We start from the raw sequence: 16,718 nt of genomic DNA, 5'->3' as shown, positions 1-16,718 counted from the left end.
TCTTGGTGAGGCAATCCTGAAAAATGACATTGTGAGGAGAGAAAATGGCCAAACAATTTAAGGTATTGGTGATTTTTCCCACAGATAGAAGTTGAAATGGAAAAGAAGGAACAAATAAGGCTACTGACTCAATTTTGTCCGATATTAAGTTGATATTTCCCTTCCCTAAAACCTTAGAACTCTCACCATTGGCAGTTGAGACTTGAGACGGTTTTGAAAATTTTTCAAACTTGTGAAACTTAGAAACATGGTTGGTCATATGATCTGTGGCACCCGAATCAACAATCCACAAATCATGCATCATATTTACATTAAGAGCAGTTTTAAAAGCAGTCATGATACCTTGCATGTCATCTTGGGCCATGTGTTGTGTTTCTGTCAGAAATCCAGCAAACTTGCCTAGCAAAGCTATTGAATTTCCATCTTCAAAGCCGACCGTTTGGTCACTCTTAATCCTTTCTTTCTTGCTTTGAAGATACACTGCAAACTCATTTATGAGTGCAGCTGGATTTGCAGTGAAGCTCTTGAGTGCATCAGACCTATGAGAGGTTGAGGTAGTTGCATTGTTGGCTCTATGTGGTGCACGGTTCAGTATTTGTGAGCCCTTGTTATCCTTCATGAACTCTGGCTTTAATTCTGGATGTAAAATCCAGCATGTCTCTTTAACGTGACCAGTATAGTTGCAGTGTTGGCACTTTAAGTGTGGATTCTTCACTTTGTATTTTCTTTCGTTGGCTAGATAAGCCCTTGCTTCAGTTACACTGGTCTTTGTGCCAGTGTTCATGGCTTTCCTTCGTACTTCTTCACGTTGGATTGTTGTCAATAATGAAGGTACTTATCCTGATAATTCTGTGCATGATGATGACTCGGTGCATGATGATGACAACGGCAACATAGAAAATCCTCAAGGTGTGGATGACAATTTGAACGAGGATGAGACAAACCTCCTAGTACCTCGACGCAATCCTCGGCGTGATAGACAACCTCCCACAAGGTTTCAAGATTTTGTCACATATAAACCGAGGCATCCAATTTCAAATTGCGTGTCGTATCAAAAGGTAACTCCATCTCATGCTGCCTTTCTTAACAACATTTCAAGTCACAGTGAGCCTCAAAACTTTTATGAGGCTAATAATCAAGTTGTGTGGAAATAAGCAATAAGAGATGAACTCAAAGCACTAGACCAACACAAAACCTGGAGCATCACCAAACTTCCACAAGGAAAAAAGGCAGTGGGCTGTAAGTGGATCTATAAGATCAAGTTTAATTCTGATGGTTCGATTGAGAGGCATAAAGCCAGGCTGGTGGCTCGAGGATTCACTCAAACATTTGAGGTGGATTACAAGGAAACATTTGCTCCTGTTGCAAAAATGAACTCAGTAAGGGTTCTATTGTCTGTTGCCGTCAATAAAGGTTGGTCTATGTATCAAATGGACGTGAAGAACGCCTTTCTACATGGTGATCTTGAAGAAGAAGTCTATATGAGATTGCCACCAGGACACCCTCAAAGCCAAGAGCCTAATTTGGTGTGTAAGTTACATAAGTCAATTTATGGACTGAAGCAATCACCACGTGCTTGGTATGCAAAACTAAGTACCGTTCTTCATAGCATTGGTTTCAAAAGGAGTAATGCAGATTCATCATTATTTGTTCGCACAAGAGCTGCAAGCAAATTAGTTGTGTTGATATATGTGGATGACTTAATAATTACAGGTGATAATGCTGCTGAAATCACCACACTCAAACAGTCACTTCAACAACAATTTGCGGTTAAAGATCTTGGGGTGTTGAAGTATTTTCTTGGAATCGAAATGGCATCTTCTTACAAGGGACTATTTCTTAATCAACGAAAGTACGTCATGGACCTACTTAAAGATGCCAATATGAGTGATTCCAAGCCTGCACTTACCCCTCTTGATAGCAAGCTCAAGCTTGACTTGGGAGGCACACCACTCTCGGATATCAGCTTATATCAGAGGCTTGTCGGCAAGCTGATCTACCTAACGATCACCAGACCAGACATCTCACATTCAGTAAGTATTGCCAGTCAGTTCATGCACTCTCCCACCATCGAGCATCTGAACCTTGTCAAAAGAATCTTACGTTACTTAAAAGAGTCTGTTGGTCGTGGCATCCTCATGGCAAAGAATGACAACACTTAAATCATGGGGTACTGTGATGCTGATTGGGCAGGAAACGCAATCGATCGCAAGTCCACCACTGGTTATTGTACCTTTGTTGGTGGAAACCTGGTCACGTGGAAGAGCAAGAAACAAACTGTCATCGCAAGATCAAGTGCCGAAGTTGAATATCGTGCAATGACCTCAACCGCGTGTGAGCTGATATGGCTAAAAAGACTTTTATGTGACTTAGGTGTGTTCACAGCTCAACCAATAACCTTATTTTGTGACAACCAGGCCGCCATGCACATAGCATCAAACCCCGTCTTTCACGAGAGGACGAAGCATATTGAAGTCGACTGTCACTATGTCCGTGAACAAGTACAGTCGCAGGTGATTCAGACACATTATGTAAAAAGCTTCGATCAACTGGCTGATATATTCACTAAACCTCTGGCTTCTCATCAGTTTCAAAGACTCCTCTCCAAGCTTGGATCCATCAACCTACTGGATCCAGCTTGAGGGGGAGTATTGGAAGAAGCATGTGCTGTTACAGACAGCAAGACAGCACACAGCAAGACAGCAAGGGTGTGCATGTGATTGCTGACTCATGGACAGCAGGGAGGTCATGTGCTGTTACAGACAGCAAGACAACACACAGCAAGACAGCAAGGGTGTGCATATGATTGCTGACTCATGGATAGCAGGGAGGTTGCTACATGTGTGCTGTTGCATCCGAAGCTTTCTTTGTATTGTGTATAAGTATGCCTTCCCATAAGGCTTTCTTATGATATGAGAAGTATTACAATTCAAATCAGAAAAATCAACACATAGCCAAGTTGACTACAACAATAAAGTTCAAATATCCTTCATTGTACCTTATAATTTCCAAAAAAGAATAAAAAATGAATATCCCATCGAATAAAAACAGAATTTATAACAAGATATGACATAATGCTTTTTTTAATAGTGTACGTTGTAATCTTATTTCGTAGACACGTGTCTGATAAGTCTGACAAGACATAAATTTTTCTCTGACCCAGACGAGTCGAAATTTGAAAAAAAAAACTAATGAAAAGAGTTTGAAAATTTTGCATTTTAACAATAAGAATAAAATAAAAGGTAAAACGAATAATGACATGTTTAACTTTTTAGTATAAAAATATAATTTTTTATTAAAATAAATAGTACCGTAAATCTTTCGTTAAAACTCCCAAGTTTGAATGAATAAAAGTCATGCATTCTCCATTTAATAGTATTTCAAAAGAAAAATAGACTGTTTCTTGATAAAGGTGACGTGATGGCCAACATCAACATGCATGCTTGTGTTTCAACGTTATTGGTTCATCCAACTGAGATCCATATCGTTAGTGTTGCTTTTTGTGAATGAGGATCCTTTCCGGATTTTTTTTGTGAGATTTTCAAATCGTGTTCTTTTATAGTACATTGTAAGGTTAATTTTTATCATATACTATTCATACTTAATTTTAAATAAAAGTATTTAAAATGATTTATGACTGTACAATGAATAGATACGATTTAAAAATTCTCAGAATTCTCACAAAGAGAAACCAAAGAGAGTTTTATAAGCTTATAATTGGTTCTGTGGACTTTTAATCAGTGTGGGATTGTGTCTTGTGAAATGTTGGGTGGCACATTTTACTTCAAGCACGAGGTAGGCTGCTACAAGAGGACGGGTTCACAATTGTTGATTTAATCTCACGTTGCCGTTTTCATTTCCGAATGAGGATCTTGTACGAGGATTTAGAGGATTCTTTAATTGTATATGTTTATTGTATATTGTGTGGTTAGTTTTCATCATATACTATTTGTGATTAATTTTAAATAAAAAATTTAAATTAATTTCTGATCTCATGAAGTACGATGAATGAACACGATTAAAAGATCTTCAAAATCCTCACAAAGAGAATCTGGATAAGATAATCATTAATCATTTCCAGCCTATGAATAAGAGAATTTGCATGCAAATTGGGATATTCACAAAGAGAATCTGGATAAGATAATCATTAATCATTTCCAGCCTATGAATAAGAGAATTTGCATGCAAATTGGGATATTAGAGCAACAGTGTCTCAATCATAATATATAACGTCGCATGATTAGTTTGGCTTGTTTAAATTATCTCTCAATCTAGTAAAACTAAATATTAGCACAAATTAAAATGAGATTTGTGAACAACAACAGAGACCGAATAATATTCCACTTCCCATCTACACTAAGTCGGACTTTGCATGGAAAAGCGAAGATACGTGAAAATTGTCTTCCCTGACGAAGTCATGCTTTCGAAGGAGTGAAATATAAAATTTTATAAGTTTTTCTTGACATTAAATTTACGGAAATAGTATGTATTTACTTCAAAATACCAACAAATTAGCAATTTGTATAACATATATAGTGTTGCTTATTTAACCATGCATGGTCTATGATTATTAATTTGTAAAATTCAAAGTGACAAAATTACTTTAGATTTGCAACACATTGCTTAGAAATCACACCGGTGATCATTTTAGTATTATTCGGAGTGGAGTTTTTCAACTGCGACTTAATTATAAAATATTTTGACCTAGCTAGTCTGGGTTCGGTTATTCTAAACTCCCCCTCCCTCTTATTTTCTTTCGCATCAAAAGCTTCCGCCGCCGCTCCAGAAATATATATACACCTTTTTCACTTAAAAGAATCTCTCAAGGAAAAATTGTCATCTTTAGGATTCTAGAACTTTGTTCGTCATCAATGACTGTTTGTTAAAGCACACGTGAACGAATGACGTTCTTAAAATCTTAATAATTAAAGATTAGTCAAATGGTCGTCGTTTTCACAAATCTAGTCTCGCATGGTATGGTCAATATAAGATTTAAAATTTTGTGTCCTGGGCTGGTACAATGTATTAATGTCCCTCTGATGGCCTCTCAAAGACTCGGCATGCAACCTGGCTTTTAGTGGTCACTGGTGGTCGGTGCCTTCATTGTGAAGAAAACGAAAAAGTGGGGTGTGGTTACAAAATTTGAATGCGATTGAAAGTACAAGGTTACTTTGTTGTCCATGATATGTTGGGCATACCAAATTAACCCATTCAGTTGGCACATGAACGATTCATTTCCACTGTCTAGACAAAAGAATTTCATTTTCCTCTTTTTTCTTGGGCAGGAGCAGAAATGAATTGAACTTCTATTTTCTTCTGTTTCTTTCCATCCCAATCGGTGCGATTGTTTTTTTGTTTGATCTTAACACCATCTTGTGGTAATATCAATTTATTTAAGTTAAACACAAATTTTATGTTGGTACAATCGATGTGGAGAAGGAAAGAATGGAACACAAGATCTCAAATGCACACTTAAGCTATAAGCCTCTTGCAACACGGTGTAAATGTCTAAATACTACAGCTGAAAGTATAACCTCGTTGTCCGACCATATTATAGTACCATGTAATAATATTTCGTGAACAACTGGGATGATGGTTGTCAGTAGTCAACTCCAACAGTGAAGTTGAGCCAAAGAGAGAGAGCAGAGGTGGGGATGCTACGGGTAATGTCACCCAAAGTTGTTGAAGTTCATTAAGTTCCATGTTAGTGTACTTGCGTACAAATTCTTTGTGCATGCCTTTTTTATGGATACGAAATATTTAAAGGCATTCATAAATAATTAATAAGAAATATTGTGTTCTTTTGTTTGGTGTTTCTGGATCGGAAATGTTAAGTTATACCCCCATGGCATCGTGATTCCTAAACACGACTATCAAGTCAGAAATACTGAATCACAATGAAAAGCTTAGTTAAAGGGATGACCTAGTTCTTGAGTTCCCGGCATATAATTGAGATTTATTTAGCTTATATAATTAAATATGTAGTAAAAATAAATAAATAAACATGTAATATCTAATCCCATTAGACATTTAGTTGATTTTAATCGTTAGAAGAGATTAACTTATATAAATTTTTAGCTACATATGCACCGCTTTGTAAGATCATCTTTATGCTTATGTTCTTCATTTTCATGATGATTCATGAGAAGCTCTCAAATTGTTGAGCCTCTACAATTATTCACATTGATACACTAACAACAGATGATGGAATGAGAGGTTGGATTGACTAGCAAGATCACTCACTTGAAATAATTAGGTTGGTTGAAATAATTAGGTTGGTTGAAATAATTAGGTTGGGCGGTGCAGATAAGCTAGGGCTTTCTCTTTTTCTTTGAGGGAAAATTCTTTGCATTTGCATTAGGGACATAAAAGATAACCAAGGGTATTTATAATACCCCTTTGTTGCACCCTTTACCTTGCGTCAATCCCATTCACTTGCCCACTTTGGACTTGTGACTCGAACCCTTTTTAATTAAAAAAAAAAAAAAAAAAAAAACTCAGCGTCTATTTTAGGGAGGTGCTATCTGCACACCTTTTTACCTCTCACACGCCCTTTCAATTTTCGGCCATCAGATTGAATGAACTGAAGAAGATTAATAGACAAAACTTAACAAGGGTATGTTGGAAGTAAAAAATAGTATGTGAATAACACTCCCCTTATTTTGTTTAACCATGTCCAATAGGTCCAAATAATTAATCTAATATAGTTAAAAATTAATTATATCTTATCATCATCCATGTAACACCGTTAGTACTATCATAGGTGTGTGACCTCTTAGGTTCTAACTAAAGTCGCGGTGAAATTAATCAATAAATTCATTTAATAGAAAACTTTATTTTAATCCTTGCAAATATGACTTTTAGATTAAAACCATGAGTAAAATCAAAATCTAATTTTAGTTCCTTGATACATTAATAACCTCATTTATTAATTATATTTTAATTTTTTTAATTATTTCTCTTTTATTCTTCCTAATTTTTTATGTATTAATTTTCATTTTCATTTCATTTATCGTAATATATTTTGTTGTAAACATTTAAATAAAATAATTTGTGCTATACAACATATTTCGATGTACTTTTTCTTAATCATTTAGGTACATTAAATTCTTTATAATATATTTCGGTGCATACATTTGGGTACATGCATTTCGATACAAACATTTAGATACATTAATTCAATATAATACATTTCGGTACTAGCATTTTGGTGCATACATTTTGGTACACACATTTAAGTACATTAATTTAATATAATACATTTCGGTACTAGCATTTTGGTGCATACATTTTGGTACACACATTTAAGTACATTAATTTAATATAATACATTTCGGTGCATATATTTCGGTACATATATTTCGGTACTAATGTTTAAATACAATAATTCAATATAATACAGTTAGGTACACACATTTCGATACATGCATTTCAATACAAACATTTAGGTACATTAATTCAATATAAACATTTCGGTACTAACATTTCGGTGCATACATTTTGGTATACATATTTAGGTACATTAATTTAATATAATACATTTCGGTGCATATATTTCGGTACATATATGACACACCCCGACCTCAATCAAGGCATGCTAGCCGTCACGTGAGGGTGGCGTAATCATGTGCGTCGTGCGGAAGTGGTAACGATGTGAAAATGTGAATAAATAAAAACCACTAGTTATCTTACCTTAGACTAGCCAATAAGTACGAGTGAGAGTGATTAGAGTAAAGACACACACAAACAGAGCATAGGTATCAAAGTGCAGTCCAGAAGACTAAGTAATAATTATACAGATCATAAAAGAAACCCTACACTGGTGGATGTCTATCAGAATCGCCGTGAAGTCCTGGTGAGCCACCGACACGAACTTCTATCTAGAACCTGAAGGGGCGCAAAATAGAAAGTGTGAGTGGGCAAAAACAAAACTTTCAAAACCATTTATCTTTTCAAATATAATAACACCTCACTGTAAAACTCGTATAAGTTTCCTAGAAAATAATACTGTAAACATATATGAAAACTATACTTGAGAATAACCAAACCATGTGTATGCCATGACAATCATCTCAACCATGAATAAGTAAGCCAGGTGAATTGCACTAATATAAAGTGACATATAAGCCAGAGTCACCTAACGTGACCTGTATGGCTGAATCAATAACTTAACAATCAAATCAAATCCTGGACACGAGTCGGAACCACCTATGTGGTCTATATGACATGCTAGGTGTAAATAAGTACGCTCAAGTGCTACGATCACGTGAAGGCTGTGCGAAGTATCACTAGTCACCTACGAGTCAGAACCACCTAATGTGGTTTGTACGACAGGCTAGCACCTGCCTTGGATCCAAGGTGAGCGTGTGGTGCGGGAGGTAAACGATCAGGTGAAGGCTAGGCCCTATCCTCGGGCGGAGCACTAACATCGGGGTGCAGGATATAATTCACCAAAAGCAACTCATCATAATCATACACACTACCATCACAACCATCACTATATACTCACCTGAAGCTTACCTGAGCGTCTACGGCATCGAGCAATAATATGCACAGCTATATTATAACATATACTAATATGTAAGGCATACGACATGGTATTTAAAATGTAAAAACCATTTAAACGATTTCTAGGAAACATAAGGGATATGTGTGTGTGTGTGTGTGTGTGTGTGTAACTCAAAAGCTCACTTACTGGTATGTAGCCGGGTCACAACCCCCAAGTCTCGCCTGGCTGCGCTCGTCCTTTGGAAACGTCTCACCTATATGTGAAACAACTAATTTAACATTATTTTAAAGCACATAACCAGCACTATGAAATAATTTCTCATACATTACTCAATTGGGGTGTTTGAATATACAATTGTGGCCTACTCAACACCCTGAGCATCACTGTATTTTTAGAAAAAAATTTCAACATCCCACAAGCCCTCACACACTAGCCAAGGCACGGCCATGCGCCTAGCACGATGGATGGAATCTCTAACGGTATTAGGGAATATTCCATTAAATAACAGCATATTTCGTCTAAAAACTAACGGTGTTACCTTACGCCATTAGCATATTCCGTCAAAGTTGACGGAATATTCCTCTTCTTCTTCAATGGTTCATCGGATTTCAGCGCCGGCTGCCGCTGCACTCGCCGGTTTATGGAAAAACTTTAAATCTTAATATATTCGTTGTTTTAACACCAAATTTCATGAAATTGGTACCAAATTGAAGCTCTCAACTAGGAGAACATGATCTTACCTATTTAAAAGCCTAAAATGAATGAAAGATGGTCAAAAAAAATCCTTCGGCAGTTTAGCTAAATCTGCAACTTCCCAAACCCGTGTATCCCGACATCCAAACTACTCCAAAATTGTTCTAAAAGACTAGGGAAGTTGTTTGAGAACTACCACGTGTCTTAAATCCTTAAGTAGATCCAACGATTACGTCGAAGTAGTTTAACTCCTCGCGCGGAGTTTAAAGATTCTCAGGTTGCCGAGGTCTTTCCCCAAACTACTGGTAGGACTGTGTTCCTCAGCTTGCAAGGAACTTAGAAGTAGTCTCAACTAGCTCGATCTATGCACAATGAGACTGGTTAGGTGTGTGGGTGTACGTGTATGGACTGTATGGATGGGGAAGAATCGAGAGAAAGGGTGAGTGCAGGTACATGAGGGTGAATGTGTGTGTGCGTGGTCCGGGTTGGGTGATAATAAAATAAAAAACAAAAATAAATAAAAAAAGAAGATAGGCCCTAATTTGGGCCATAAAATTTAAGGCTAACAATTTAATCCAAACAAACCCAATTTTCCACTACAACCCAACTAGGCCCTTAATTCACGTCGACATTCTCGTGGCGTCAAATAAAATTTGATTTCATCCACAGAAAAATGATTCGCAAATTATCTACGTACATCATGTCACAAGACCCACGAGGGCAAAATTGTCATTTCCATGCATTCAAGGATAAAATATATTTTAATTTGGGATGGGTTGTCACAACCTACCCCCCTTAAGAAAATTTCGTCCTCGAAATTTCATACACTAATATCACAAACCACTAATATCCATAAAACAAGCGTGGATACATATCTCGCATACGGTACTCTGTTTCCCACGTGGCTTCCTTCCTCCACAAAACTTTCACTAGACGCACAGTTTTGTTCCTCAGAACCTTAACCTTTTAATCCAAAATCGTCATGGGCTCCTCCTCATATGTCAAATCTGGGTTAATTTCTAGTGGCTGAGGAGGTAATACGTGTGACAGATCAGAAACATAATGGCAAAGGATAGAAACTTGAAAAACATCGTGCACCTTTGACAACTCTGGAGGCAACTCAAGTCTATAAGCAACTTCATCAACCTGCTCGGTGATCTGGTACGGTCCGATATATCGAGGGCTTAACTTACCTTTCTTACCAAATCGTACAACACCTTTCCATGGGGATAACTTCAAAAATACCCAATCTCCCACATTATACACTCTATCTATGGCGTGTCTGTCAGCAAGGCTCTTTTGTCGATCCTGGGTCGCTTTCAGGTTAGATTTAATTACCTGAATATTTTGAGTAGTCTCATCCACAATCTCTGGGCCCACTAATACCCTTTCACCAACTTCTGACCAACAAAAAGGTGTACGACAAGATTTATCATAGAGTGCCTCGAAAGGTGACATCCCAATGCTATAATGGTAGCTATTATTATAAGCAAACTCTATCAAATCCAAACACTTATGCCAAGCATCACGAAACTGTAGTGCCGAAGATCTCAGCATATCCTCTAATGTCTAGATAGTCCTCGCGGATTGTCCGTCAGTTTAGGGGTGATATGATGTACTATAAAGCAATCTCGAACCAAATGCCTCCTGAAATGCCACCCAAAACTTAGAAGTAAACCTAGGATTCCGATCATAAATGATACTAATTGGAATCCTGTGGTATTTAACAATTCCTAAGATAAATAACTCAGCTAATTGGCTTAAGGAATAGTTCTCCCGAACTGGTATGAAGTGTGCTGACTTAGTAAGTCGATCCACTATCACCCATATGCCATCGTATCCATTTCGCGTACGGGCCCCCACCACATCCCAGGCTCGGATGTAACATATATTTTGGTACTAACATTTAAATACAATAGTTCATTATAATATATTTTGGTACACACATTTAGGTACATTAATTGAGTCCTTCAAGTTTCAAGAAATAAAAAACTCTTTTTTGGTCAAAAATAAAATAAATTTTGTATGTTAATAAATTTAAATATTTAATGGGAGACATTAAATAAAATGCACATTAATTATTTTGAATTAGGACGCATCAAAGGATTATAATCAATATGTAATCTAATACTAGGTTTATTTTAAATTTCAATCTTCTTAAAGGATTAAAGTTAAATAACCCCTTAATTTAATTCTACAAACCATGAGTGATACCTAGCAGCATTTCATGGCTACACAGATTAGGTAGACGTATTCGTAAAACAATCATGATACTCTTTTGAATCTTGATTATAGTAACATTGCAATTCGGTTCTTCTATCATCCATATCTCGATCAAGATCTATGTGATATGGAATAATGTCAAATTACAGAGAGGTATCTTTGATCACCATGATGCATCTCATGTTGAAGTAGTTCTTGGAAACATAGTTTGATCAACAAGTACCTTGTAGAGAGATTTATGAGACAGATCTTCAAGTGGCTTCGAGGGATATCTCTTTCTATTAACAATACTAGAAGGTGATAGATATCTTATTGCACATGAACCCAAATAACACACTATCGGGCCCTGCGAAGTAGTGAGGGCTTTGAGGTGAAGTTAAAGTTCATATTTATAAGCACAAGATATCTAATGATGCCTCAAGTCCAAAAAATATTTGCATACTACAACCCAATGCTTTATAACTCTGACATATGATAAGCATCCATACGTTTTATCTTCTTAGGCGGTCAGTGTTCAATGAATTTGTTCAATAGACAAGCATCTGTATATCCACGTGTCCAACATGTGTAACATGAGACCATGCTAACCTTAATGGATATACACTCGCCTTTTCAGATAGTCAATGTCCAGTTGACTTTCCAAATGGCTAGGAACATTTTTTAAGGACTAAGTGAATATAGAATACAAGTCTCCCTTCCCTAACCTCATTTAGGACATTGTTCCCAGATCTTAAATCCAATGAACTCTTTCATATAATATCTCTTTAATATACAGCCAAACTTATGAATGACTTAATATGCCCTGTTATTATTTAACTAAAATGAGTATTACATAATAATATTATTCCAAATTTGACTTTTAGGATACAATTCTAACACAATCTCCCACTTGCTCCAAAGCCAATGATCACAATGACGCACACCAAAACTTTTTAGGTATCAATCAAGGTGCTTCTGTGTCATCGCGTTAGTGATTGGGTTTGCTATGTTTTCTCTAGCGTTAACTCTTTACACTTGAATCTTCTTCTTTTTCACATATTCTCTAATAGTATGATAGTGCTTTTCGATTTTTGTTTGGACGACTCATACAACCATAGTTTATTTGTTTGAGCTAATATCCCATTGTAGCCACCTAATTATGACATATATCCATTCTCACAACCGCAAACATTAATTACCCGTTTATTTTTTTTTGTCAAAGATTACCCATATATATATATATATATATATTCACAACCATTTCTACTAAGAAATGAATTTCTCATTGGTTAGCGGGTTATACTATTTTTCACACAATAATAGTTTATGATCATTAATGAAAAAAATGGTTGATCACATGATGTCAAGAAACATAAAAGAGAATTTAGGTTAAGATCAATAAAAGTTTTACTAATTAGAAGGACAAGATACAATTTTGTTTTTTAGATTAGTCAATGGCTATTTTTTTGTGGTCCCTGTGCTGAGACAATTCTTTTATTGTGATTTTTGTTGTGAAAAAGTTGTTTATTAAACACACATTGGAGCCGAATTCATGTTGGTATAATTGACGACATGGATGCTTTCTCCTAAAACAAATCACAAAAGATAAATATTGGGAAATGATAACTTACGTTCACATGGCAAAATCATATAAAATAATGAAACAACAACAAAATATTATCTTTTGTAGGGTCGAAAGCGCTCTTCATTGATGCTCCTTAAGAGTATATTTCACCCTTTAGACACAATGTCTTGGTGTATTATGTTAATAGCATCCTACCCTCAAGATACAACGACACAGTCCTCGTATACGTACACTCGCAATACTTGGATCTATGAACAACTTGATTCTTTCTTTTGCTATAAAAGTGAAAAATGAAAGAGAAGGATGAAAGACAGAGAGAAGTCACCACCACCACCACCAAAGGATACAAAGAAAACGTAAGTTTTTATGTGAAAACTGACATTAGGACATTAAATTCATATATATGAGTTAGTTACCTTAAATTATAATCTTCAAGACCATGTGAAAATATTTTCACATTCAATAGAAATGGAGGAACTGGGAATTTGAATGAAAAAAAGTGGACTAATTAGGTTTTATAACTTTATTGTTGAAGAGGAAGGCAAAATATGATACCTGCCTTTTTTGTCTGACCCTTTTTATGCTGTTTGTTTCTTTTTCTTTTTTTCCTTTTTTTTTCTTTTTTTCCTGATTGTTATTGGATGTTAACTAGAAAAGGAAAATAAATACATAAATGTACTTGGACTAGACGAGGGGCTAATTACACTAACATCCCCTCAGGTTTATTGTGTTTTCACAAAATCCTTCATATTTGAAACATAACACTAACACCCCTTGAGGTTTTAGTTCACTTTCACCTAGACCTGACATTCGTGTCGTGTTTTCCGTATTCATGTCGTTTTCGTATCATACCTGATATCTTAACGGGTCGTGTCGTGTAACACCCGTTAAAATAAACGGGTAAAATGACCTGACCTGAAATTGACCCAATAATATTAACAAGTAATATGACCTAACCTGTTACCCGTTAAGGAAAATATATTTTAAACTAATAAATAATCAAATGAAAAACATAAAAACGCATTTTTTTTAAAGTATATATTTACATACCCAAAATAAGAGCATAATGAAAAAACATTAGAACATTACAAAATATCAAATGTTCAAAAGCTTTGCAAAATTAAGGACATTGAAACATTAGAACATTGGGGAACAAAATTGACCTAAATATTCGAACTTTAGTCCATTTTCTCATCAGCCATACAAATCTAAACACAACCCATGTTCTCATAATCCAAACAAAACCTAAAACAACCCAAATTGATTCAAGAGTTACAGAGTTGGGGTTTTCTCACATCCTGTATAGAGATCTTCAACCAGCTAGGTGGGATCCTCTTGTACGGTAAAGCTGAAGCTGAAATACCCTTTTCTGCAAAACACCACAAAACACAGAAACCACCATGAAAAACGGATCAATCCCAATAAAATCAACAGACTTAAAGAGCACAGATCATTGTCTCACAGAGCTTTGTTCAAAGAATGAGAAGAGAACAAACGCTCTGTTGTGCATAAGCCCCATGATTGCCGACAATAAGGCTATGTATTTGAAGAAGGAGAAATACTTACGTAGAGAAATAAAGAGGAAGTGGCCATACGAATGGAGGACGAGAAGATCGTGGCCGTCAAATCAGAGCTTTTTGGAAGAACAGATGGCGGGAGAGAGGGGCTAGGAAGAACAGACGACGGGTCGGGAAAGAGGGTTACGGGAGTGGGGAGAGAGAAAGGGATTAAGGCTGGGCTGGCTTTTATTTTGATCAAATGATTCAGATCAGATCAGTCTGATCAAATGGTAAAATTGGAAAATATAAGGGTTTTTTTGTCCAAAAAAGTTCTAATAATATAAGTGAAATAGAATCCAACGGTACAGATTTACTCTCATTTATCTTAAGGTTGTTTTTTAAGCAAAGTCTTTAATAGTTTTTTAATTAATGTAGAAGTGTAAAAAATATAGAAAAATATATATAAACACTCATAATGACAAGCTTTACAACTTTCGTGAAGAGCTTAACTTCGAAATTCGTCACTATAATCATATAAATCATAGATCAAAATTTAATTGTTGATTGTTGTTTACATTTACGCTTCATTTTTCTCATCAGATTTTGTTTTTTTTTTTTTCAGATTTTCTTTTTTGAAAACATGATCTATTAGAGGATGCAGGAAAATGAATGGTTTGAATCGTTGATATTATATTCAGAGTTTTACGGTTAGTGAAAATATTGCTTGACGTTTATAAAGTTTCTTCAAACTATATGACATCGACTCATATTTCAGTTAACTGTAAATATCGAAATGTGATATCAAAGATATGAACCGTTCATCTTCTTACACCCGCCAAATGATCATGTTTTCAAAAAAGAAAATTTTAAAAATGAAATTCAGTAATAGGAATAAAGCGTAAATGACAATCGACGGTTAAATACAAATTTAAGGTTTATGGATTATAGTGTTGGATTTCGAAGCTGACCCCTTCATGAAAGTTGTAAAACTTGTCATCATAAGTGATTGTATATTTCTTTTTTTTTTTTACATTTTTTTCACTTCTACAATAATTATTATTAATTTTATTAATTTTTCCCTCAAATAAAAAACATTATTCATGAGGGTTTGGAGGATTTTAAAAATCTAAACAATAATGTAAGTGTAACCATTATCTACTCGTGAGGAATAATGATGAATCACAAGTGTTTATATATTCTTTCCCATTTTTCATACTTGTATTGTATGTATGTCTTCTTAGTTCTTGCATATACAAATACTATACTAGTTTATTTTAATTTTGGACACAACATGTTAAGTAAAATTTATCCTAGTAATGATAATAAGGAACTCTCATAATAAAAATAAATAAAGAATAAAACTTTTTTTTTTTTTTAACTTATATAGAATAATAATACAAAAGTATATATTTAATATAGAATATATTGTATATATTAATATGGCTATTGTATTTTAACCAAACCCAACATCTCCACCATGGGAGCAGATCAGTTTGATGAGTTTGAGCCCAAAGAGAGGATCCAAAAGCTCTCATTTTTCAATTGGTGGATGTTCAACATCTTCTTTGGAACCCTTTTCTCGAACACCTTCTTGATTTACATACATGAAAAAGTTGGGTGGGCCCTTGGATATGGTCTCCCAACACTTGGGCTTGCATTCTTTGTTGACTTGTGGTGTTTTTTATGGGGACTACGTATTACATGCACAAATTGCATTCTGAGAGTCCTTTTAGTAGGATAGTTCATGTGCTTGTGCCTTGTGGCATTGGCAACTATGGACTTGGATGTTCTCCGGAATACGGCATAAAAAAGTTCATGGTTTCCAACGACAACTTGCGTCTCGTGAGGAAGATTCTTGGGAATTCGGCGGTTTTTATATTTTTTATGGTGGAGAGTGAGGCTAAGCTTGTGGAGAGCCTAATTGATCAAAAAACTGAGATGAATGAGCAACTTCTTGTGAGGACTACTAGGGAGGAGGTGAAACATGTTAAGAATTTTTATTATGTTGTGGTGAATGAGAACGGGCGGCCTTAAACCCTATATTGATGGATTTTTCTGGACAATTTACAAGACACTGTTAAGAAAACATGCAAAGCGGTGTTGAGGATTCGACTTTGCAATTCTAGAATGCGCCATAATGCATTCAAATTAATTAATTAAAAGTTTATCTAATCTATTTCTAAGCTTCAAAGTTTTTAATTGGATTATTGTTTCTATGCATAAAAAAAAT

General features: G+C 35.4%; 1 protein-coding gene across 1 annotated transcript; it reads left to right on the top strand.

Annotated features, from left to right (window-relative positions):
- The first annotated feature begins 782 nt into the window (after window positions 1-782).
- Window positions 783-2,162, top strand: LOC125475780 (uncharacterized mitochondrial protein AtMg00810-like). Its single transcript, XM_048581151.1, has 2 exons — window positions 783-909; window positions 1,714-2,162. The coding sequence occupies exons 1-2, from the start codon at window positions 783-785 to the stop codon at window positions 2,160-2,162; spliced, it is 576 nt and encodes a 191-aa protein (XP_048437108.1).
- The last annotated feature ends 14,556 nt before the right edge of the window (window positions 2,163-16,718 follow it).

This window comes from the organism of the source record quoted next, unplaced genomic scaffold (genome assembly GCF_019419815.1).
Source record: "Pyrus x bretschneideri cultivar Hongxiangsu unplaced genomic scaffold, Pyrus_bretschneideri_v1 Contig16, whole genome shotgun sequence".
Classification (NCBI taxonomy): Eukaryota; Viridiplantae; Streptophyta; class Magnoliopsida; order Rosales; family Rosaceae; genus Pyrus; species Pyrus x bretschneideri.
The sequence above is the reverse complement of the archived record's forward strand: the minus strand, read 5'-3'. Positions and strand labels throughout refer to the sequence as shown.